The sequence below is a fragment of the Vanessa atalanta genome, chromosome 2 (assembly GCF_905147765.1).
Source record: "Vanessa atalanta chromosome 2, ilVanAtal1.2, whole genome shotgun sequence".
Classification (NCBI taxonomy): Eukaryota; Metazoa; Arthropoda; class Insecta; order Lepidoptera; family Nymphalidae; genus Vanessa; species Vanessa atalanta.
Window position 1 is genome coordinate 8,503,911 of NC_061872.1, and position 27,776 is coordinate 8,531,686.

The 27,776-nt window shown below is 30.5% G+C and overlaps 1 protein-coding gene across 1 annotated transcript in view; it reads right to left on the bottom strand.

Annotated features, from left to right (window-relative positions):
* The window catches only part of LOC125069253 (mucin-4), a 60,939-nt gene that overhangs the window by 10,612 nt on the left and 22,551 nt on the right, over window positions 1–27,776 (bottom strand). Inside the window, exon 2 of the mRNA XM_047678683.1 lies at window positions 12,715–12,958. Coding sequence (XP_047534639.1) covers window positions 12,715–12,790 — 76 coding nt within the window. The 5' untranslated portion in view covers window positions 12,791–12,958. The remainder of the gene's footprint in view (window positions 1–12,714; window positions 12,959–27,776) is intronic.

Consider the following 27,776-nt stretch of genomic DNA (forward strand, 5'->3'; position numbering starts at 1 on the left):
AAAATGAAATAAATATTTTATTTAAAAACATTCATTTGTTTTTATCCATCATAGACTATTACTATACATATAAATAAAACTGAAGTGACACGACTAATCATCTAATACCGTTGCTAATTATTTCAGTAATTTCGTTACCATCAGTAGCAACCTGGAGACGCTTCAGATTTCCCGTGCCATCGAATTATAACAGACAGAAAATAGTACCGGAATGACCACAATAATCGATATCGGTCAGAAGGACATCATCATATTCATTATTAATAGATGTTTTAATTGTTATTGTTTAAGCCTTAATCCCTAATGTGATAATATTTGACTTTAATATAATATAATTTCATCACTAAGCCAGTTTTACAATTTTATCGAAACCACTGACAAGATATAATATATACATATGCTCTTTCGAGAGTGAAGTGACGTTATACTTGGCCCAATACCGAAATTACTTGAAGTGAAAAAAGGCGGCAAAAAATTCGGCTTTCATTTCTCCGATGTCATATCGATGACTTTAGGGAAAACGCAAAAAGAGAGTGAAATTTCACTACGCGTATGAAATGTAACTGCTCTTTCGAGGCCAATAATTTTACTGAATAAATCACGCGAGTTCATTACGAAAAAGGTTTTATACAGAGGCTACATTACTACTTTCTATAGATTTTTTTAAAATATTAAATTTTTAAGTTGAGTAAATATTATATGACTATATTTATTGAAATAAATATCGATATTCAGCTGTCGAAATCAACATCACTTAGAAAACAATAAAATGTCTAATTTGATAAACATAATTCGAAATTTGAATAATTTTTGAAGATTTTATATTTACGGTACATTTAATAGTACGTCCTTTGAAGATTATTATAATTTAGCTTGCATTATAAGGAGAGAAAATTGCGTAACTTATCTCAATCAAATCTGACAGTTCTCACGGTCTTACCGTTGTTTCCATCCATTTTTCAACACTTACGCTCAGTCGGTGAATATTTGGAAACGTCATCCAATATTTTCCTTATCTCTCTATCCCCTGTACACACACACACATACATACATCTTATTATCATATATCAAGTCTTTGTTATCAAAAGGAACGTTACGACTTATGAGTTCTGGTATATATTGGATATGGTAAATGGACCTTTCCTTTTGTCTGGGAATCTTTGTTGTGGTAAAAATTATCCTTAACCTAGACATAAGGTTTGTTACTAATTTAGGTTAGTGAGTTTCGTTAAATTAATTTAGCTTTTATTACACGCCATAATAAGTTGATCTACTTTTAAAATTTGTCAACGAAATGTGTCGGTCATATTTTAGTGCAACGCTATAACAGTAAAACGTTACTGGCGCTACTTTTACGAATGTCGCTCTTGTAATATACAAATTATAATTTTTCTTTTTTTTTCATTACGCTCATTTCATATGAATGTAGATGAAAAGTGTAAAAACACACAATGTTTTAGTATTTTACATTTACGTTCTTACGTTATTGAAACTAGTTATAAAGGTGTGTATACGTGGATGGTGTGTATTCGTCGATATATTTAAGTAATTTCGAAGCCCGATTTGTATGTACCTCATTGATCTAGTAGGCAACTTATAATGCAGAATCCAAGTCCAGGGCTTTCGTTTTTTTCAGTCGAAAACTATAGTTATTATAAGAAATCAATTTATTGAACACTATGGAAAAAATAGGTATTTTTGTTAAAGCCTTCCGGTCAGAACAGCGGATTGAAAGATTTACATGCGTCAGAATTTCTTCTGATGTGATGCAAGTTTTCACAAGGTTCTCCTTCACTATTACGAGAGATTTTTCTAAACATTGACCTCTAGCACTACGTTCAAAATAACCAATCAATGTAATTTATTAGATTATACCTAAAAATATTTCTTTAAAAATAAAGTTTTAGATTACGTTGAAGAAAAAAATATTTTTTGCCATCTTTTTTTACAATTATTATGGCGAAGCTGTCCTCAATTAAGCGTCAAAAAGTTACATAGTTCCAACAGAACTAGATCAATTATTGTGAGATTAGTTGCAATATATACAAACACACAATTCGATATAAAAATATATATACACAGAAACTTTGTCCTTATAGATACTTCAGAAATCCCTTAGGCTTTGTAAGTTGTAACTTTGCGGTCGATGTGTCAGGGCAAAACTAATGAATGCTGGTATTAAGACTTTTAGCTTTTAGTGATCACGACAAAGTTCTAAGAAGTTACACGCCATGTGGAAAAACTGTTCTCAGATAACTGTAAACAAATATGCTGAAATCCTAAACTTGAACACTCGATTTAAATTATATACTAGAATCATACAGTTATATTATAAATCTTGATATTAATGAAAATTGTTAAAATCAATGATGATTAATACAAGGGTGCGGTTTGTCGTAAATCGAAGGTAATTAGGCGCACACGTGTAGAACAGTCTGCGCGTGACGTGTAGAAAGGGTTTAAAGCTTTTTATGGCGTAAATGGACATTTTGAAAACCGTTTAGGAGCATGAGTGTTGATAATTGTTTATTAGCGGTTAGATAAGTAAAATAGAAATAATAGAAGCTGGGATTAATCGTAGAAAACACAAATTTAAAAATAAATGAATACACTAATCAATAATCCACGAGCGATTAGGACGAATATTATTTATTGTATTGAAATATTTCTAGAGACCTAAAGACCTTTGGCGTCCAAGATAAAACTAATTTTACAAATAATGTAAAGAAAACATTTAATACAACAAAATATAATCGAACGCATGTAAGAGAAAATAGATGTTATTATATAAAATTATTTGCAGTTTGAGCGTATCGTACTCAAAGGGTTAAGTAACAAGGGGATTAATTTCCTTTGTTCAATACACTATACTAGGAAGCAGGAAAGAAACATTTTGCTGTGATTGAAATTATAATTTCTCTTTTAGTTATACTATATTTTTTATTTTGGGAATTGTTGTTTTCCCGATTTACAAAAGTACAAATTTCACAATGCTCAATCAAATCGGACTCAGGGAATCTCTAACGTTGAAATGTGACCACATTTGAGGTTTTCAGATTTCAATACTGTTTTGGGCGTTTCTTCCATATTTATTCATATAACCTTTCTTTTACGTTACTTTTTATTTATTTTAATGCGGCTGAAGTCACTTCGGGGTTATGGATCACCGTCGCCCAAAAATATTAGCACTGGCACTAAGATATATAATTAATCTTTGAAATTATTTTTAAGAAGATAAGTTCCATGTGCATTTAATTACACTGGTCCGCTCTCCGGTCAAATTGGAACACAGCCATAAAACGTACTACTTTTAGATAGAACAAGTAGTAGGAAATAAAAGTAAAAAATTAGTGGTATTTAGAAGAACAGTAAAAATCTTGTAAGTATATTATTTTAATGACAAATAAACGGCTAGGCCCAGCAGAACGAGCAAGGCATATGAATTGCAAGACCAAGTTTAAGCGATAGACATATAAAACCTACTTATGTTATGGATGTTAGTAAAAGACTTAGTAGTATACTAGAAATTACAACATTTATAGATATACAGAGTTATTGGTAATTCGCCGTATTCCCGTTAGGAGTAGATAGGGGTAACTATTTGCGATGATTATAACCCCCCATATGCATTATGCATATGGGGGTTATAATTATTATAAGTGAATCATTTTTGAGTTATCACGTTTTTTTAGATTTTTTCAAAATAAGTAAGAAATTGAATTACCAATAACCCATATATTTTATTGTGTAGAAAGCGATATCTCTTTGGGGTTTTAAATCCCACAAGGCGTAGCCAAATGACAATGAAATGAACTCTTTAACGCATAGTGTACATTGTACACTTTGTAATAAATACTGGTATATATACTAATAGATAAAAAGAGATAGATATATTATATAACTAGGTACGCTTCACAGTTCGACTCTCTTTAAATTTACACAAGTGACGCGACAGACGTGAATTTCATGTTCTTGTATTTTTATAGCCTCCAATAATGTAAGCGAATTCGCGGGCAAAGCATTACGTATTATTTACAAACACGAATCTCAATCAGTAAAAGTTTGTCTTGTGGGACATCGGAAGACAATTGTTCTTAAACTTTGTTACCCGGCAGACAGAACAATGGCGGCTACTAAAAGTCCAGCGAGTTGATTAGTTTGTTAATCGGTTTGTGAAAGTGTTACAATCATTTTTATAACCCCAGCAAATCCCTTAACTGTTTTATGAGTACTTTACGATGGAACTACATTTTCAAGGTTTATTATATAAATGTTACTCTATAAAGAAATTCGTTTATCTTCATTTTTCGTTAATCATTTTATAATGTATCTACATATTATGTATATTTTAATACAAAATGGTAAATAAAATTACTGTAAGGAAAGGAATTGTGAGGACCTTAATTATTTTTTCCTTTTCTTTAAAAAGGTTTTTATGACAATGAAAAAAAAAATCAAATGGGTCTAATAAAAACTGATGTTTATAGGCATTAACTAAGTCTGAGAAAAGTGAGAAAATACCCAACCTGGTTTTTTTTTAAGAAAGCATTTTTATACCCGATTTGAGAATAGTCGCTTACTCCGTTTCTATAACATCACAAACATTCGGCTTCGAAAATTTATATAACCTACCGTTTCGAATAGCGTTTAGTCGATTTTGAAAAAGGCCTTATATTCTACCAGCCGGTAGCGTAACGAATCGATTCTTTAATACAGTATAACCACACAAATTGTTTGCCCGATAACGTTGTTTTCGTTGTCATTGAACGATATAATTATCCTTAAACTCTGTAGGTGCTCTGTAGGCTGAGTAATGGCGGTTAGGAACAAACTCAGCCAGACGATTAGTTAGTCGATAGCTATGTTAGAAATGTAACGACTGCTTATAAGCTAGTTAGAACACTTAACTACTCGTACCTATTTACTTTTAATTTGATATTATTTTCATTCTGTGTATGTTGTAATATTATTAAGTTAAAACTTTATTTATTGAAATAGTTCTAACCCTGTTTATATCGACTCAAATTAATATAATATTTCGTATATTACGAATACTATTCAAAGATAAATGTTTAATCATCTCTATATTTATCAAGAACGATATTTGATTATTCATCGAATTTTCGGAAGATCTTACGTAGCAATCGCTACGAGGAGAGGATTAGTTGAGTGTACCGAAATTTACGATAAGTGAGGGGCTCCAGTAGAATTAAGGTAGAAACGAAACTCCACGTGCAGACCATAAAATTCATAACTTAGTCAGATGAAAAAAAAAACCACAATGACATCGTATATAGTCGTATGAAGACGTAGCGTATGAAATAAATTCTCGTTTTCTTAAGATTTTGTTGATTTATAACATTATATTGAATAAAGATATCTTAAAATGCTTTAAGCATTTTAACAAGCATAATATTATTATTGATATTAATATTATAAACTAAAAAAAACATATCACCAAGTACATACCAAAAACCATTTTAATTTTATTAACATTTCATCGCTTCAAGTGTATGTATATCTTTATATAGTAACATTATAATTACGAAATTAACTCTGTCTTTTAACTCTTTACGCCTAAACTGATTTAGATGAAATTTGGTACGGAGATAGTTTGAGTCCCGGTCAAGGACATAGGCTACTTTTTTAATTCACCACTCGAGGAGATAAATGGAGGTGAGCCTTGTGTGCCGTAGGCAAAGATATTAAAATTTTCGTAGGTTCAATAAGTAATAAAACAAATTTTTAAATAAGATTGCTTCAAGAAAATACGTTAAAAATACTTACTACGGAATTCTGATGAAATTTAACAAAACACCTTAATTCAATGTGACCCGGGGCTACATCATGATCTAATAGTCAATTACACAAGCCGAACACGTACACACTTCGGTAAATGTTTGAAATACAACAGCACATAACGTGCCTCGCTCATATGTAATTAGCTTATGTACTTTTAACATCAGCTATGTCCATTAATATATAATTACTTGAAAGTTAATTACAATCTATTCTGTCGAATATTTAGTTTTATTCAGAATGAAATATTGCTCATTTGACAATATTGGAATTGGATTCTATAATATTTAAATGCTTATATTTGGGAAACTTTAATTCAAAGATCCGAACCCCTTCGGCTAATGTATTATCACTTACGAGTGATTTTTGATCTTGTTTAACGCTTAAATCGAATCTTAAATTATTAGAAGAAATAATATAATCATCACCATTCACTAGCTCATATTTCGTTAATTGAAGTTTATATATTTTAATTGTGGTGGGTTTATATCAAAATTTAATATTTATTTTTATCCTATTCATTTTAAAACGAAGTTTTTTTACCAATATACATACACAGTTCATACACGGAACAAGTTCTGGTTTTTGACTACCCGAACGATTCCCCGAGGCACCGGGGTCTGCAGGGCGTAAGGACACCCATCCAGGGTACCAGCTTAACTTAACCACCTATATATTAGGTGGGTATAACTTAAATACCTATATATTAGGAGTATGGACGCCTACGCAAAGTAAATAGCAAACATCTTTATCTACCGAGCTTGTACATGTCAACTCTGTCGGACTCTTAACTCTCGTCTGTACACATTGTGCACTGTCATACTATTATATTACTTTCGCATCAAATATATAGTTTAAATTATATAATCGCCTTTGTTCTTATTTCATCCCTATATAAAAAATACCAACACAATGATACTAGGTGGTAGAGTTTTATTATTATTAATAATAAACAAAAGTTTATTAGTTTTCTATTAATTCAATAAAAATATAAAACAAAAATTAAAACGAGTTTTTTTTTGTAATCAATTATAAGGGTACGATATACAGGATTTGCACACGGATTTGACGGGCTTGCACAAAGCCCTACCACCAAGTAATACATACAAAACATACGTTCAAATGTAAATAAATCAAGTTAAAATTATTCATTGCCGTGGAACATCTGGTCGGCACAAAGTTGCTTCGGCTATACATTATATACTTATTAAATAATTTCAATGTGTGTATTTATTAAATTGTTATTAAAAATCTCCTGTGAATTAAAACAATAACTAAAAATATGTTCAAATAAAACTTTATATAAAAGAAAGATAGGGAGAAAATGAGAAAATGAGAAAAAGATGGAAAGGTCGAATGGAAGGCCATCACGACTTTCCTTACGTGACGATTTTGTACCAGTTCACTCTACTGTAAGCGGCGCAAAACAACTTCGTTCCATAAAATGTTGTTACTTGTTATGCAACAACAGTATCAACTAGGTTAGAATTAGTTACACTTTATTCGGATTTGTTATTTATACAAAAAAACTTGCACTCGCCATAACTTAGTCATGTAAACAAGTGTCGTAACTGCTAGTGGCTTTCATGTCTCAAGTATGAGGTATTTGAATAGTTTATCTTATGTATCAGACTCGTTTATTATGTGATATATAGAAACAGGAATCCAACAGACTTAGGTAAGTTGAACCGGTCAGTCGGAACAAAATGCATAGTGGGACCTGTTTGCATACAATAGTAATTCGACCCACGCCTATGTTTTTATGTTAGTAATAACCATTCTATAGTTTAAAACAGGCGCTCTAAAGCTTTATCCACATGGAATTTTAAAATTACATTTTACTAAGCTAAATAATTTAGTAGAAAATAAATATCAATAAAACAAATGAGAACGGACGGTATGTGTACGAATATTTTTTAGTATTATTAAATAAAATGTTACATTTAACCTCGAATATATATTTGATTCACGATATTTTTGAATATTATAAAACAAATTCAAATATTTGTTATGTGATTTTGTACCACTATTTTTTTACACACATTTGTATACATATAGTATATGGTACTTTCATAATTTATTTTATTTCGTCATAGATATAGCAAAGGTGTGTTTTTAAACTGCCAAAGTAGCAACGTTCAAAGAAACGTGTTGCTCTATCAAGTATTACAATTTCATCGGTTCGCTTTTGGGTGCTTTACATAAATGGTTATTGCTCACTTTTCATTGGATCAACGTGTAATAAAGATTGCCATCGTGTTGCATATTGGCACAATACGAAGGATAAGCGCCGTTCAATAAAAGTAAATTGTATGAGACTGCATAGACACAATTCACAATGCACGTATTGAATGAAACATAAAGTATTATGTATACAATGAGCTTGACATTTCTCAGTTCTTTAAAATTGTATAAAGTTCACAAAGCGACTATATTTTTTTCTGTCTTCGTGAGACAATGAGATGAGATTCTGAAACGCTTATTAAAGTCAGATAAATATTCACTGCTCATTGGTTATATATTACGTCATCGGTTGCCATCGACCAATCAAAATTAGTCTATTTGACATTGATCGGTGTTTTAGAGAGCCGAGATGGCCCAGTTTGAACACGTGAATCTAAATATTGCTGGTTCAGTCTCGGGCAAGTGTAACTAAATATTCATATACTTTATTTCTGTTTTTAATATTCATCTCATGCTCGGCGATGAAGGTGAGGACATCTCTCACACTATCTACCAGCCCGTATTGAAGCAGCGTGGTGAAACAAGCTCTAAGCCTTCTAGAAAGTAGAGGATATATTAAAACGATATATTTACAGGCAGTTACTTACTACTAGCGTTTCAGAAACCTTTTGATAGTGTCGCCTAATTAAACTTAATAGAATATAACGAAATAAAATCATAAATAAATTAACTATCAGTAATAAATTGCTACTTAAAAAAGGGCTATTTACTTCATTGATCAAGCATACTGAGCGTTAATAATCATTGCCTAATAATTATGCACTAGAACTTCTGAGTTTCATGCATTAATCTACATTTTGAACCGGCGGTAACTTAAAATTTAATCTTGTTATCTATTTAACTTAAGCATATCTTTAACTGATTACTTTTAATGTAAATATAAAATTACAATTGCGAAATAAACATAAGTCAAATAAAATATACTTATACTTACTTAATGTTGTCTTAGATTTTCGCGATTATTACACATTGAAATAAAACTAGTTTTTAACGGATTTAATCGCGTATATTAATTATTTTAACATCCCGACGTTTCGAGCACTTTGCAGTGTTCGTGGTCACGGGCAGTCATACTTATAAGTAAGTATAAAAACTAGTTTTATACTTACTTATAAGTATAACCGTACCATAGATAGAACAAGGCATTGACGGAGTGGTGGCTGAGATTAGAAAAGAGGACCGTCGGAGGTCCAACGGCAAGATTGGTGGATGACATTGTCAAAGCACGATCACGAAACAGGACCAATCCACAAGGTGAAGAGAGGCCCAACAGCTAAGGAAAGTGGATGATGATGGTGATAATGACAATGAAATCTGAATAATTATAGTTATTAAAAAAGTATTAGCATAATATCGTTCTAACTCAACCACCAAGATTTATCTAATCGCAAACGCACAGTATAATTTATTGATTTAACATTTACATAAATGTATATTAAATTATTCTAAATTTATTTAAATATACACACATGATATAACACTTTATAATAACACACAAATATAATGAAGCTTCATTTAGTTATCCTTTGATGAGAGCTCAATACTAATTGCTCCATAGATTTCCCTCAAAGAATTATTCACCTTGCGTCGCTTGTATGAATAGAGCTTAATACAGCGATCACGGATGGTTGGACTAGTACGAGGTCCTATTGGGAAAAGCGTGATTTCATATGTATCATTTCAAGATTCTTCCGTTTTAGAAAAATTTCTAATGAGGGATTGGATTATGGCTTTGTATATTTGTCTTTTATTTGATTTTATAAGTTCTTGAGACACTTCATCGCACGATGAATAAAAATTGAAAAATAAGGAAGAAATTGTTGTATAATTTTCAATATCTCTTGAGCAGCGAGCTATTCTCCATTAAGATTGGCGTGTAATGGAAATCGGTTATGAAATCATCATCAATTTAAGAAAGCGAGCCAGATGGAATTCTCATTGGAAACTAAATAAATAAATATAAATAAATATTGGACAACATCACATACATTACTCTGATCCCAATGTAAGTAGCTAAAGCACTTGTGTTATGGAAATTCAGAAGTAACGACGGTACGACAAACACATAGACCCAAGACAACATAGAAAACGAATGAACTTTTTCTACATCGATTCGGCCGGGAATCGAACCCGGGATCTCGGAGTGGGGTACCCATGAAAATCGGTGTACACACTACCCGACCGTGGAGGTCTTCACTATTTTTATTTTTTTCTAAAGGAGTCAAACGGAGCAATACTTATTTCTCAAGAGTCAACTATTTTGTTGTAAATGAATGATCATGTCACTTTAGCTTTGACTGAAGGAGAAAATAGCATTATTAGTAATATAAAAAAATATCAAAGTATGAGTTATTTTCTTAACGAAAATATTTGAATAAATTTATATTTAAAAAAGTCTCAGTGTATTTATGTTCAACTTCGATTGTTGGATTAAATAAAAAATATAAGTTAATTAACACGATTAAATAAAAACCAAATTGCTTAATATAACAGATATCGTTTATTTATATACGGTGGGATCTCGTACTAATCGTGCTTGTTCTTGAATAATAAATGGAGCGCCAGTTAGGCGACACACGTGGGCGGTAGCAACCCACATTGAACTGGGACTTGTATTTAATCTATCGGTCAGAAAATAACACGTATATGTTTTAATTAGGGTATTTTTTACAGATGAGTGTGCAACAAACCGTGAAATTAACTTCAAATAAAATAAGATTGCAATGTTTCATTTGTCACATAATTTTAATGCAAGTTAAGATTTATGTTACTTTCCCTAAACACAATGACATCAATTAAAACTATTATTTTTTGCCGGCCGAGTCGATGTAGAAAAAGTCCATTAATTTTCTATGTTATCTTGGGTCTAGGTATTTGTGGTACCGTCGTTACTTCTGATTTTCCATAACACAAGTGCTTTAGCTACTTACATTGGGATCAGAGTAATGTATGTGATGTTGTCCAATATTTATTTATTTATTATTTTATTTTAAATTCAAATGGTCGAGTTATTAATTATATTCAAGTGCATTAAATAATTCATGACCATTCAATGAAATATTACTATTAATTGCATCGCCAAAATTACGTAACCGTATTTGACTATTCGTATCATTAAATGGAACATATTAACATTTTCAATTGCAATTTGTTAATTTAATAACCTAATTAGAAATCAAAATGAAATAGCGGTACTGTTTACTATGTAATGTAATATTAAAGTACCTAAACAAATCCATAAAATTAACTTATTATAATAATTTATATTCTTAAAGAACTGCTTTCAAAAATAATAGAAAATATCTAAACAGTGAAATAGAACCTGAGTAGACTTTCTCATTGAAAATTTATATATACATATACTAGCTAACATACCGGGCTGCGCAAGGATTGAAAAATCTATATAAAATGTTTATATCATCATTTATAACACCTAGTTTATATAGTATATATCTTGGTCGGAATAGTTTTTCCGATAACTTCGACATTTACTGTCATATTGCAGCCAATTTACACGAAATCTTTATGAATTATACACGTAATCATTCGTTATAATTCACTCCTTTCATTAGTGAATATGGTTTTTAAGGTACTTAATAATTGAACATACAGCCAAAACACATAGAAGCGTCGAATATAAATGAATATGAAATACCTTTTGGTCAAAGGTTTATTCCGCCTTTTAAAGAAAATCCTCTATGCCGCTCCTGTGCGGATTTTAGGGTTATAATTAGCAGTTCTATTTATATGACAAAACTTAACACCAAGGTCGCATCTCCGTAAATTAATATTATCCTTCCTCGAGCAAGATTGTATAGTAAATTTTTGCAAAAATGTTAGTCGATTAATAAATTAAAATTTAATAAAACCTTGATAAATAATGCTTATTACGCGATATAATAATATTTATTGATGATAACAAATCTTGGTCAGCATTCGTTTATTTACAGGATATATAATTATTTGCAATGTTATGCAATTTAATTGGCACAAGCACTGACGTATTGAGTTCTTTGCCAGTACACCTCGGTACTGTTTACATTCCGAGACGGTTGTAAATTTAATTTAATCTTTGTAAAATGACGATTCAAGTGCTTGCAAGAGCCTACTTGAGTGAAGAAGATTTTCATTTGATTTGTTTTGATGATTTCGTTAATTTAATTGTAGTATAAGATTTTAAACTCGTGAACAAGACATTCGTAGATATTGTCGAAATATCGAGCTCCAAAAAATAATAATAAAAAACATGGTAAATATCCCTTTTTAAATACTGTTTAAATGTAGTATTTAGAAGATATAAGACACGTCGTTGCTTGACAGAATTTTGAATTGCGATTTTTAATTGAAACTCACGTGTTCTATCAAATGTTGCGTCATTTAAAATCTCGATTAAAATTCTGATTTTGGTTAGAATACTTTAATCTTAGCTAATGATTGCACCAGAATTTACACATTATTAATAAAATTTATTTGAACTCTAGCTCGGTGAATGATTATACCATCATAAAAATCTTCTGCATGTTTTTCCACCAACCCGCATTGAAACAGTGTGAGTATGCATTGCAGAATTGATAAAGTTTGGAGATTAAACTATAACCAGGCAGTGCGAGATAAACAGGCTTCTGCATATTTTTAATTCGCTACTGCGTCTTCTCAAGTAGGTAGACTTACCTTGACACTGCGTGTCTTTTGTTATAAAAAGCAGGAAAGCGACGATTGTCGCAAATCTCCAACGTCGCCGCCCCATTTTATTCTACTATTTTCACCGTACCATTGATACTTTTGAAAAAGAGTCTCTCGTTCATGCGAACGTTTTAAAATTTCACAAAAGTCCAGCCATTTCTTGAGTATTTCATTTTGGCACAGAAAATTGTCACAACGTTTTACGCTGAAATCATTTCGTTCGATTTCGTATCTGAAACAAAATAAATTATTTATTATTAATTTTATACAAACATTTATTTACATATGAATTGTTTACACTAAGGACTTAAATATACAAATCGAAATTTAAAATGTCAATTGTACAAATCACGACCGCGTGAAATGAACACTACGATTCTCTGGACGAAAAATAACCGAGCACTTCTATAAAATTGAATGTCAAAACGTAATTAACGGGAACATCTACTGGGGGAGGCAATTATCGAGTTGTTAATAAGGTTCAAATTAAAGTCGCCGATGCGAGCGTCGTTCGCACCTATTTTTCGTGGTACGCTAATTATGAAACTCGGTGAAAAGAGTGAAAACGCTTTGATGAGCTCTTATAAATGTACGAGACAAAAGTCATATTAAAAGCCTGCAATTAACTATATGCAGTATCATGTTAAATTTAATAGTTTATAATAGAGATATCATTATAATTTAAGTCTACGCTAATTATGATAATGTTTGTCACTTTCTATTGTATAAAATAAACAAATATGTTTTTTTTTTTATATTTCCCCCCATTAAATATGTAAAATACAAACGATTTCTACTTTCAAACTCTTCGTTATTGATATAATAAAAAATAAAGTATATCTTATATTTTATCTATTAATGATTTTAAATATTATTATAAAATTTTTACTTGGCAATATACGTTAAATTTTGCGTCTTTTAAAAAATCGGTAAGTGGACGGACAAATGAGCCAACTGATGGTAAGTGGTCACCGTATGAAATATCCCTTACAGCTCAAATGCGCCACCAACCCTGGGAGCTAAGATATAATGTTCCTTGTGCCTGTAGTTACACTGGCTCATTCACCCTTAGAATTGGAACACAACAATACTAAGTATTGCTGCTTAGCGGTAGAATTTATGATAAGTGGGTGGTACCCAGACGTACTTACACGAAACCCTGCCACCATGTAAATAATAATAATATTATAGAATTGTATAATGTAGGTGTATCAAAAGGTACAATGAATAGTTATTTTCAATTCAGTAAGAGATGTTCTCGATATTTCATTTCAAAATAGAATATCTTGTCACTTATTAAAGCAAATTCCATAGAGATGTTCAATTCATTATTTCACATACTCATCGAAATTTTGAATACGAAATCTGTAAACACGAAATTGGGTTCAGTTTAATATAGCGCGAATATCGAAACGAGGTGTCAGGTGGTTTAGACTAGATATCTAACTTTTACCTACCTTCACCTTTAGTTTCAGAGACGATAACTTTTTTTAATTGCTTCAGAGGATAGGCAGAGTACGATAATATATCACCTATCGTGTGAACAAAGTCACCTTCAACTTTACTGTTATTACGAAAATATTTAATTATAAAATTAAGAATACGAAAAATATGCGAATGATTTTACTTGTCTCAATTTCGTTCTTGTATAGTTAAAGTTTGTAATGAAAAGTAAACAAAGTCTAGATGGTCCAGTGATTAGAATATGTTAATTTAAATCAAAGATTGCGGGTTTGAACCCGGACAAGCACTTAATCATTAATCATAATGAAGTTGTTCTTATGACAAATTAATTATTTACGAACGTATTTGAATGTATACATAAATGAATTTGTATTTATAGCTTGAAATCTTAACATATGGACGAAAAAGGTGCCTGCTGGGACTTGAACCCGTTTTTAAAAATAAGTCACAAAGTTCGTCTACTATACCGACATGGTTCTTAAAAAGCAATTTCAGTAATTATCTTTTATCGTTCTTTATTTAAAACAGATTACTAAGACTTACAACCCTCATCAGAGGCGAACTTTTTTTAATTGCCATTTTGTGGAAAATCGCCTTTTTCAGTATCAGTAATTACAAATGTCAGTTTGAAATTCATTTCAAAAGTGTCAAATACTTGATCAACGATTATTACAGAACAAAGACCATACCAATGTATTCCCAATTTAAAATGGACATGATTTTTTTTTTGTAACTTTTTTATGGCTATGGTAGTTCTTTGTCGGTCCGCAATAATTTAACTGTCAACGTGGTAAAAGACACAATAATGTTATTAAAACAGATAATAAAAATATATTTTTTTAAATTGTACTTTGGTTTTCCATGAGAAATAAAAATGTATTTATTAAATCAATAAAATGCAAAATTGTCAAAGTGCTCAGTTATCGATTTTTTCATTTTCCTTATTAGTCATGTTTTTCGGCTTTAAGGTATACATAAGGTATGTATAATAGCGCCTAGACACACGTTGATATGTAGACATCAACAATCGCTTCCTTAATAAAACCCAGGAAACGTTGAAAGATATTAGAATATTCCAAGTAGACAGGCGTACATTGGGGTTGAAGGATAGAGGAAATTGATTCGGAGAAAAAAGGTAGGTCAAATTATTGTTTATTTTTACTATTCACATTCGCTTCATGAAACCTAGTCTAGTTAGATTTATATATATATATATATATAAGTACTGTGCCATATATGTATATATGTAAGTATGTATGTAATAGATATATATATTGTATGTTCATACATGTGTATGTATGTACAATGTACATATGCACCATTTTCATTTATTTTATTATTTTTTTATTTTAATTACCTAGTAGTTAGATATAGTATAGCTGCACGGACTTTCAGTTAAGTTGGTTTCAGAGGAACAATTCTGAAAAAATTCTGAAGAATTTTGAAAAAAGTTTCACTTCTGTGATGTTTACTGAATACTAAAAGCTTTGTTGATTTTTTGTGGTAATTTTGGCATTTTTTAAATCATTTTCGGAAGTATACTACACTAAGTTACACAAGTTCCAGCGGAGAACAGACGAAAGATATTTGTTAAAAACTTTTCTTATAATTCTTTTTCTAGGTTTATGGCGGTATTAAGGAGATAATATCAAAAAACTAAGACAAAATCAAATATATGTATATCATATGTATATAACAAAATATAGTCTGAGTCGAGATGGCCCAGTGGTTAGAACGCGTGCATCTTAACCGATGATTTCGGGTTCAAACCCAGGCAGGCACCACTGAAATTTCATGTGCTTAATTTGTGTTTATAATTCATCTCGTGCTCGGCGGTGAAGGAAAACATCGTGAGGAAACCTGCATGTGTCTAATTTCAACGAAATTCTGCCACATGTGTATTCCACCAACCCGCATTGGAGCAGCGTGGTGGAATATGCTCCAAACCTTCTCCTCAAAGGAGAGGAGGCCTTTATCCCAGCAGTGGGACATTTACGGGCTGCTAATGCTAAAAAAAAAAAATTTTATAACTTGATGAAGTTATTTCTTTATGACACAAGTTAAGAATTTTGCTGCAACTATACTTGATTAAATAATATATTTTTAAATCTCGCGTCAATTTAATTCTAATACAAAAAAAGGTTTTAGTCTGAATTTGGAATGTCTAATAGCACATTTAAATATACAAGTTACGTAACATTATCTATGGTATTATATAATTAGTTATATTACATAATTATGTACTGAAATTTTTTTTAAGTTCTACGTAACGGGTACGTAGTGAAACGTGATGCGTTCGACGTCAGTACGTGAAAGCGACGCGTTCCGGCTCGGCGCGCAGTTTCTAGCCAATACTAACATGACTACAGAGCATACATACGATTCATGCAAGGTTCTGTGCTAATCCTTTCAAGGTAGGCTAATAAGTAATAAAGGTTTTTGTTGCTAATATTGTTGAATATAAAACACAGTTTATAACACTTTAAAAAAAAAACAGAATAAATATTTAATTTCATTAGACTTATAATATTTGTCTTAATGAAAATTTACTTTGCATGGTATGTTTAAAAAATTAAAACTATCTTATTATAAACAATTACATCACTGTGTTCCGCCAAAATCTTTAGTCAAAGTGAAAGTGACATTGACAATTATGACTGTCAGATTAGGAATTCTTTAGCTGTGACATATTAAACACCCTGTAGTTGCCACCGATTGCTACTAATTTCATAATATGTATAATTTCTTATAGTACTAAATAAATAAAAATATAAATAAATGTAACTCAACAAAGAACAACACATTTCACGAGTTTAAAACCGTCATGATTATGACGAGGAATTAGAATATACATAGATAAGGCCCGTCGTTTATGTTTTGTGCGGTACGGTTGTATCATTAATTATTACGAACACCATTGAGCATGTTTCGTTTAATATTACACGACAAGCAAGGGTTGCTATTGTTGTTACTATGCGTCAAATTTCATAACACTCCAAACGTTTTCTGGTTTATCTAAATGTATGTATAATAAATAGGTTATAATTACGAGAAATTTTAGTCGGTATACCATGTACTATATAGTTTTAAGTATTCAATTACATATAAATACATATATATTTTGGTAAGTAAAAATTAAGTATGGAACATGTTGAAAAATTCTGATGTACTTTTTAGTTTTTTATTAAATTGTAAATATGTATTACTTTTTCCAGATACGTGTCAATTATTCAAAGCATTTCTTACGACAAATTGACACGTTAAAACAAATTTAAAAGTTTATTATTTTTCAATAATAATTTAATTATCATATACAAAGTGAAGTAGAGTACACAAAAAAAAAAGATAAATAAGTATTGAATTTACTTAAGAACTGTTTACTTTTATTTTGTTATTTTTTAATAAGCCATTAAGTAAGTATGTATACGATTAAAAATTACAAATCGTTATCTAACTGATCATGATCATATGAGATAAGCAAGAATACAAGCAGAACTTCCCTGTTGAATCGCGAATTTTATTATATTAATATATACAAAATAACATTTTAAGAAAATAAATATTTTTTTCAATAGAAAATAACAAATCAGTAAATATTTATATCCTACTATAATATTTCTTGGAAAGCGTATTACATTCAAAAGGAGGAAGACATTAGCGGTAATTGGTGAAAAGCGAATCAAAATACATTAAAGATTAATTATAGAGACGAGCATTCTTCAAGGTAATCGAAGATGTAACGCTTGTTACGCCTTTGCTTCCACTGTTTTTGTAAATACCTTATTTAAAAAAAAAATAAACTTTCTCGAATACTTTACGATGTATTGACGGGTAATATACGTAAGGAAAAGTATGTAGGTAAGTATAAAATGCCTTTAACGCAGTTTTAAATCATTGATATCAAAAACGTATTTGAATATTTTAAATCGTGTATCAATCGTTCACTTTTTTATTGATAACCGTTTTATAAAAAGTTACATGCTTGTCATATGTATAGAACCGAATATAACAATACGATATATTTCATTGAATTTTTTTCGATTGAATTTTGTATGCCTTGTAGAATGTGTAGGATTCGAATAGTTTTAACAAATGAATATTTTTTTTTATCAACAATATTTTATGTAAAATAATATAAGAATACAAACAAATGCTAAGACTGAATGGGATTGGTTGTAAAATGATTTTTGAAATCCTATAGCTAATAAACAACGCGCTTGATTTATTTATTAAGTCAAAAAATGATTATAATCATTGTATAACTATATAAATAAATTTAAAATAGTCCTTTTATGTCATAATAAACTTTTTTATTGATTAATTAACGTCGCCACCGATATAATATTGTCCGTGTCTTTGGTGTATCATTGATTGTTTTTTTTTATGTCTTATTACCTTATGTTTAAATATGTATTACATAATATTATCATCCTTCAAACGCTTTAAGAGTTTTTTTCCATGTTACAAATGTTTTACTCATATTTCAGTTCACTGTTATAAAAAATACATCACAAGTCGGTTAATTAAATACAACGAAATTAATAAGAAAATCCTAGCACGCTTGCGTACATTTTCATAATATTTTTTTTCCATAATATCCGCATATAACGATATGCTTCACGAATCATCTGGGTGAACGTATTTCAATGTTACTGTTTAAATGTATCATAATCAGAACTGTTTCTGTATTACTTCACACGTTTTTTGTATTCAATGCAATAATATTTACGTAATTCGTATTTAGTTTTCATATTATAAGTATGCTTCATGCTGAAATATAATCGCATTAAAATGTGTTCAAGAATTATAGTCATCAATAATTTCATACAATTATTCAAACACATGGACACAGATAATAAAATCTATTTGATAAAATAAAGTTTCGATTCTCTGTTAAATATTTGTTTGTAAGACTGCACTTGACAGCTTAATCTCGGAATACGTATGCACATAACTATACTGCCATGGTCTTTCACAAACAGCATTAATTGTTAAGCAAAGGGTTGCACAACAAGAGTATTGCATTCAAATAACACGAGTCCAAGCGTGTAGAGGCAGATTAAAATTATCCCCATTGTGGGGGTTATGAAACGTTCTCACGGTCGACGTATTGTCATGTGAGGGGCCGCGCTTGAGACTATTAATATTCAATTTTGTCTATTACCAACCACAGATAATGACTTCGAACTGTGTTTTATGCTAAGTTCGAAATATTTTCTTAGTCAATGTCAAATTGTTCCTCTACTCCTAACGAATAAATTATCCATTGTATTTTAAAATTGATGAATTAACAAAATTAAATTACGTGTTTTTTCAATGACGTATTATAGTATGAACATTATTTATTTAGTAACAACGCTAAGTATTGTCGAATGTATAATTAGACAGTTAGGAAAAGAGAATAAATAAGAAAGTACGACAAAGCGTGAACTAATTAATCTTTTTGTATTTTGTAAGAAACGTTGTCAAAGTTTGTGTAAAAAAAATGTATACAAGAAAACCTCGGCTCGAGTAATTAGGTCTGAAAACAGAACAAAAGAGTTCGTAATGTATTTTATGTCCACGACGAATGACTAAAGATTATAGTGGTCGCAATTAGTATGGACCATTACCGACCCAAAGGCCTTTAGCGTTATGTGGAGGTCAACTTGACACATCGAAAATATGTCAAATACGTAACGATCGTGACAAAAAGACATAAATGTTTAGTGCTCTGACCTTTCTATTTGACCTTAGTATCTATTGTTATTGACCAAAACAAATTTAATTTTCACGTACTACAGCTTGTAATAAAATTGTTCAAATTATAAAGACACAGACAATTAGAATGATGTTGATAATTAATTTATAAAGGTCATTCATAAATATATCTTTTACGTACTACCACCTATTATTGGCATTTTTATATTTTATTTTTTGTGATTTATAAAATTTATTTAAATTTTTAAGTTTTACTTCATGGGTTTGATATAATTATGTTTTTATTTTTTACCATTAATACAATTTGTTTTTGTCTCTGTACTCTAGGTTTTTGGCAGAGTTAATAAATAGCCCTTCATTGTCTCATTCAAACCTTTTAAATATTAACATTTTTTTGATCTTGCCCACACCACAACACTAGTATCTTATTGACCGTCAACAAAATCCAAGAAAAACTGTCTTTAGCCATTATCCACAGTAGGCTATAAAAACCTTATTCTTAAAATGCACCGAATTTGTATTTGCTTCTAAGATATTAAAAATTAAATCGATATCGAAAAATAAAATCGTGAATGATATAGGACTTCATATATCAATGACGTGTGGTGTCATAGTGAAAAATGGTTGCCGCGAAATTCATCGCTTTTTTCATGATTTTTTACTCGTGAAAAATAGCTGTCAACGACATGAAATATCAATTATTGTTATACACCAATCAACAAAAAAAAAAGCGTTCAAAATAACGTCACAGCTTTGCTAGACATGGAAAAGTTTTTCATTGACATATTTGGATTACGCATTGATTTTGAAATATTTCTTATAATAGTTGGAAAATGATTTATCAAAGATCGATTGTATGATCAGACGCCAAGGTTGTATCCTCACACACACAACTTTGCCAGTTTATGCTTTCCTTATTCATCCTATACCGACACTATGATTTTCGTCTTCCTCTTGTAGAATACGAAATCCGGTCCACATTTAATCCTGAGCCTAATCAATTGTCTACTCGTTGGACTTCAACATGAGCACAAAATAAACAAGAATAACATCCCTTACAGCAGAGAGCATTGAAGAAATTCTCTCCCAGGCTTGTAGCTTGTCAATACCAAAAATTAAATAGAAATTTTGGAATGCTTAATTGAAATCGTAATTGAAAAATCTATGAAAAATGTTTATTTATAAAAAAAGGCACATATTATTTCGCCATGTCACGTGCGAGTATCACTTTTCAACGGAACGATTAACAAATGTCAAATGCACATACAATGCAGATAACGATATGAACATCAACTGATTGTACACAGATTACAAATAAAAATAAAGGTTTTAAGAGAAAATTTAATAATCTAATTTCTATAAATGTAAATTAAAAAGCAAAATCAAAATATACTTTTTCCAAGCACTTTTGAATTTAAATTTTACATTATAAATTAAAGGCTACCTCCAGTTCAGGAAACTAATTCTACCTACAAACACTGGTACGAAACTAAGTAGGTACTATTTTCAACCCTCATTAGGATTTTTTTTTAACTCATACAATGACTTACAAATAAATGTATGAAGTGCTTCATTAATTTCATTCCAATGTTTAAAAAGTGATATATTGATATGTCTAAATTATAAATAAATTTATTTAGACTAAATGCACTGCTTCTGTTAACAAATAGTTTTACGTAAATTAAGCAAGAAATGCAAATCTCTATTATGAACAAACATATTAATTTAGACTCTTAATTTAGTTTTAGTATTGCGTAATTTGGGTCCAGTGTAGTTTAGTAGAGAAATACGATTACTAAAGTGGTGGTAAATTTTAGATTGCAGAATTTAGTTGCACAAGTTTTTATAACTTTGCAAAGTTATGTTTTCAAGCGTATAAAGTGTTTTTTCATTATATCATCAATACACCGTATCAGAACTTCAATCTCTTTTACGACAATTTCATAATCTGAATGCGTAACGATGAATGCAATATTAGTCTTGTAAATGGAAAGTTAGTCTGTTTTGTCCGACCTAAATATTATTAACAAACTCGGGTCTTCGACTATTTAAGAAAAAACTATATATATTTTAATCTATCTAATATATATGATTGCTATATAATTTTAGTTCTAGAGCTGAGATGGCTTTTTGGTTAGATTACATATATTTCAACGACGGATTGCGAGGACAAAACCTGAGCTACTAAATTATCCATTGCTTCATTTATATAAGAAAAACATCCACCAACCCGTTTTGTGCTAGTATGGCGGTTTAAGTCCTCCAAGCTTTCTCCTGAATAGGAAAGTCTTAGTTAGCCCCATAATCAATTACAAGCTGTTAGTTTATGGTATTAATAATGATAATAACTATTGTTTTAATCACAATTATAATTTATGTATATACATTAAACAATTTATACAAAGGACCACAGAAACCGCGGTGAAGAACCTGCGCGTCTACTTTTGATGGAAGATAAAAACACGAGAGATTAATTGAAGCGAAAGTGACCGAGTAATGGGATACACAAATAAACAAACAAGTTACACTTAAATCATATTTTAAAATTAAACTTTTACAAGTTATTATACATAGATTACCCCATTACCAAAACGGATTCGACACAGACCGACAACGACATTCGAAGAAAATTGAGAAAAACTAACATTATCGCGACATATAGAGCATAAACAGTATCTAGTACCGTCATTAGAACCTTGCGTGAAACGAAACACCCATCTCAACGTTTCAATGCACACGAGAAACCGTAATTGGAGCGTAATAAATTTTATCGGCTTAAGTAACCGATTGAGCTATTATTTCACTATTAAATACCTCAGGAATTACGAGGGCTCAATCCGTTCTTAATGAGATGCTATTGATTAAACAACTCCCTAAATACTAATGTAAATTAAACTCTAACGTCTAAGCTATGAAGTTTAAAATAGAATGTTCCATTTAGGCGTTGCTTTCGAATTTTTTAACGTCAACATATGTGTTTTCGATCTGTCGGCAAAACATGCAAAAAGTAAAAGGAATAAATGAGCAATAGCACCAGCTGAAGGTTTATTTACGAAAGAGATAACCAGACAGTTACTCTGGACAGATATTTTTGTAAAAGTTGATTTGAAATCCTGCTGATATGATGTACAACACGGTTTCTGTACGATATCTAGACACGCGGTAGCGTGTCAGCCAAGTACAAGTAACAGAACTGGCGAGCAGCATAAGAATTACAGTATAAAGTACCGTTATTATGATAAGTATTTTACTTTAATTCCTTTGCTAGCTTGTACACTTCAATTTACGACTGGCTTGGGATAATGGATGTCATAACTTGTTTTTTTTATTTAATCAGAAAGAATTAATAGATAAATATAATTTATGAATATACAATTTATTATATACATTATTGATCACTATGTTCACAAGTAAATTTATTAAAAAATGGCGCGATATGGCGTTGTTTTTCTCACAGATTCCATTTGGTGAAATAAGTTTAACAAGGTAATAGAAAGCAGCAGCTATAACAGAAATATAATAAAATTTTTGAGCTATATCATGATAACTACTAAGTTTCTTGCCGGTACTACTCAGTAGAATCTATATCCCGAACCGTCATAATAATAAGACCTTTAATAAGACGCTTTCTCAATCATAGTACAAAAACAAATACATAAGCTGTCAAATTTACATGTATTGATAGAAAAGACTTTTAAAAAACAATACATCCTTAAAAATAATCTTGGGACATTTATCATATCAACTTGTTTTGCAAATATTAAGACGTATTTTTAAAGATGATAAAAGAGTATCGCAATAAATATTTAATTTATAGTTGATGGTTCAAGAATAAAATATTTCATTACAATCTAACATTAAAATTGGAACCTATGAATCCAAACACAAAGTCACCTCCGAAAAGTTATTTGACCTTGAGACATAAAATTACATTGACTCAATTTTTTATGGTATTACGACTTTAAATAACCAATATCGTAGTAATTCGTTTTAATTTGGGTTTAAAATTGCAAAGCAGGTCGTAACGTTCATTGAATAATTTTATTGCTTGCTTGTTCATTAGTCTGTGCGTTAAACTTATTTTACAATCAAATGGAAAAAATATCGTGTACCTTAATTTTTTTTTTGATTCCATAAGAATTGAATTAAAAAACAACTATTTCAGCAAAGCCCTTCAATGTTCGATCAGAATGTCATAGTAATTCATGTCAAAGACATTCTAACAAAACTTTGCCTTCGACAAAGAGATAGCCAACTACGCACGGCATAAGCACGTGACCCAACACAGGTGCACTCTTTATCCCCTCAATCACCCAGCGACGACAATATAGTTGTGACGTCACCCGAGGTCAGAAAATCCAACGTAAAAGCGAAAGATCACACGCGTGATTAATGATTTTACACGTTTACGAGATAATGTGTAACATCGCCAACTTAACTCGAAATTGCAATTATCAACTATATTCCCGACACGGAATTTGAGCCCGGCTTAATATAATAAACCGCTTAATCTAGTCACTGCCGATGATATAGATTAGGTATAATTATAATAAAATACAAATGAATAATTTTATTTCACATGTTCGTACTACGTGAACGAAGGTTAAATAGCTCAAGGCATAATAATAGCAGTACATGATAGTATGGCATGTCTACCGCATTCCAAATTACTCTTGGTAATAGCATTAATCAAACAACACTAGTTCCTTTTGATTAGATACAGCAAACTATCGTCCTATATCTACTCGTACACGTACATGGATCATATAGAATATAACACAAATAAGAACTTTTTGGTTAAGACTTTTTTACAAGCTATTATTTAATTTACCTGTTCTTGTGTGGGTCACTTTGGCAACTGATTTGTAAACCACTTTCACTCATAATATTGAGCTGATTTGGCACACACTTTTGTATCTGATTGTACAATTGAATAATTAAATCAAAGCTTATTTTGTTATTTAAAGTACCTTATACTTAGAGTAAGTACTCTAATGAGATTTATCTAATATAAAACAAATAATGACGGGTTATATCAATGAACAGAAAATATACGATAAGTTAAAGTTATCGGGTTTCTTATTAAGACCCTTAACTGTATTCAAGCTGCAAAGAAACTTTATAAGTATCTTATTGCTAAGATTTTTTCATAGAAAAATCTTTTATATTTTATATGTAAATCGAAATGAAAGCAAAACTAGAGTTAAAAGTTGTTCGAAGTACAGAACAGCTGTGACCTCCGCCTTCAATAGTTCGAGAAAACTTGTTCAAAACTTACTTCTTACAAGGGTAACCCTCAGATAAAGATAGATTTATAACGGTCTCACCTTGGCTATTTACGTTGTATATGTTGAAATATCCGTTTTTTTTTTCAATGTCCGCTTCCGACTATAAACATTTATGAGAGACGTGGTCTTGTACAGCGAATATTATTGCGTAAAATACGATAAAATGAGGTTCATTATTTGTTTGAATTTGTACGATTTAAATCTTATTGTATAATCAAAATAATTTGTATTTGTACCAACATTTACTAACACTTTTTTGTACGATTCTGCTCAGCCACATACATTGTAACAATAGCGTTAGGAAACATTAAAAAACAAATCAAAATAAGAATAAATTTAAGCAATAATCATAGAATTATAATAATTTAGTCAAATTTTAATAAAATAATATTCTTATTTTTTAATTGAGTTGGTAAGTTAATTGGTTATGTGATAAAGACAAAATAACAAAAATGTCTATTAAGCGTAGTAACGCAATGTTAATACGATTACTCAACCAGAATTTGGCACGTTGAGGTCGGTGCAGTTCGCAGCCTTGTTTGCCCCCCTCCCTGACACTTTCGCTAACTTCGGCCTTCTCTGATATTTTCGGCTACAAAACGATCTCATTTCTTAAAAGTTACCCCATATTGTATGATATAAGACATAAAGTATTGTGATTCGTTTTATTTTCAACATCAAAATATTTTTAATCTGCATTATAAATATTATTGTTTTATAAAACAATATTTTGATCAATGTGTTGCCATAAAATGCAAATGACTTTTTTTTATGTAACAAAATATAAAATGCTAATGAGTCGTAACAAAATGGCGGTTCATAATTATTCTCGGTGGTTATTTTAATTTTCGAATTAAAATATGCCATCAGACGGATGTTTCGCGTGAACCCGTGTCCACTGTCCAGATCTAAATTCCACGCAGTGAACCGGTTAATTTTTTTCATAAATGCGGCAGACGGAAGAATTTTGCTTTAAATGTCACTTGATCACCTTCCAGAGTAAGATCCACGGCAGGCTTGATATAGCTGTGTTATATATATCATTTGATGGAAATAATACATAATTGGGTGGTGTTTTTTTAAAACGATACCAAATTCTCTCTGTAGAACTTTGTGACAAGCCAGTGTAACTAAATACATGCATAAGGTTAAGGTTTGGCTAAAATTTCCTACAGTGCAAATGTCTATGAGTGGAGGCGACCATTTACCATCGTTTTCTACTTTGCTTATCAATTCTAAATTAGGAAAAAATATTAATAAAGACACTAAATATCACCATAAGGTTAATAACCAAAAAAATCTGTATATTTTTTTTTATTTATAACTGACAGATTAATGTCAAATGCGTGATAATTATCATAAATGACATCACGAATCAATGTGTTTTATAAGAATTTAACGAAATACAAGAGAATATTACAAAAATTGTAAATTTATCATTTTGGCGTTCAAGCAAACAGTTCACCTGATGGTTTGTGGTCACCATCGGTCATTCCTTAGATCATTAATACGCTACCAACCTTTGGAGTTTTGTGTATTTGAACTGGCTGACTCACTTTTCAAACCGGAAGACAACAATACTAAGTATTTCTGCTTGGAGGTAGAATATATGAAGAGCTTATACGAAACCCTAACACCAAGTCTGTTCGTTTCTATTAACTACTTACTAAATACAGAATATTTATTAGTCGCCTATCACGTCATCGGCTGATTTCGACCAATTACTGTTTAGATTAAAGCAACTAAGTTAATTGGACTTTGATCATCGTTTCAAAAGTAGAGGCTTGAATTGCACGAACTACTGCCATTGTCGTAGAATTGACCAATCAAAGCGGGCTGACGCTCTTCTAACGCTTGCCTATTGATCATTTAACTATGATTATTTACAATTTCATCGAACTAAATTACAATTTAACTAAAGTTCGTGATACTGTATGAAATGGATACGATTGACTCGATTCCGTGCAAATATAGTTTTAGTAGTGAAATTATGCAGTCACCCTTTAGAAAATCATTATGACATATACAAAATATGAAGTAGTTTTTAGATAGATAAATAATACTTCATTAATATAATCATTATTTACTAAAAATACATAAAAATCAAAATTAAAAAGGAGCACTGGACAAACGATGACCGCGTGGAATGGTGTCGAGATAAATTGATTTGTACAGCTTTCTCGATTAAAGTATATTTTGCTTCGATATAAAATTAGTTAGATTTTATGGTCATGGTCTGTATGTACAGTGTACAGAAATAATTTATCAAAGCAATGATATAGATTTTATATTTAAGTAACACTATTATTATTATATTTTTGCTTTTTTAATCAAAGTTAGCTAATTACGTCATTCAAATATATTTATTACAATCACGGTATTTGATTACACAAAAAAGTTAATTTGACGAATGTTCGTCAAGAATTTGCATAATTTGCGGTCATTCTAATAGGAACATTGTGACGTCACGATTTCCATAGCCATTTGCAATTTGGCAAATGTTAATGGCGCTCATTCGTATAACGAACCTTCTTGTTTAACGTCAGACGAATAATTGCTTCAAATGGCAATAGTAGAGGCGATTAATAGTGATATCTA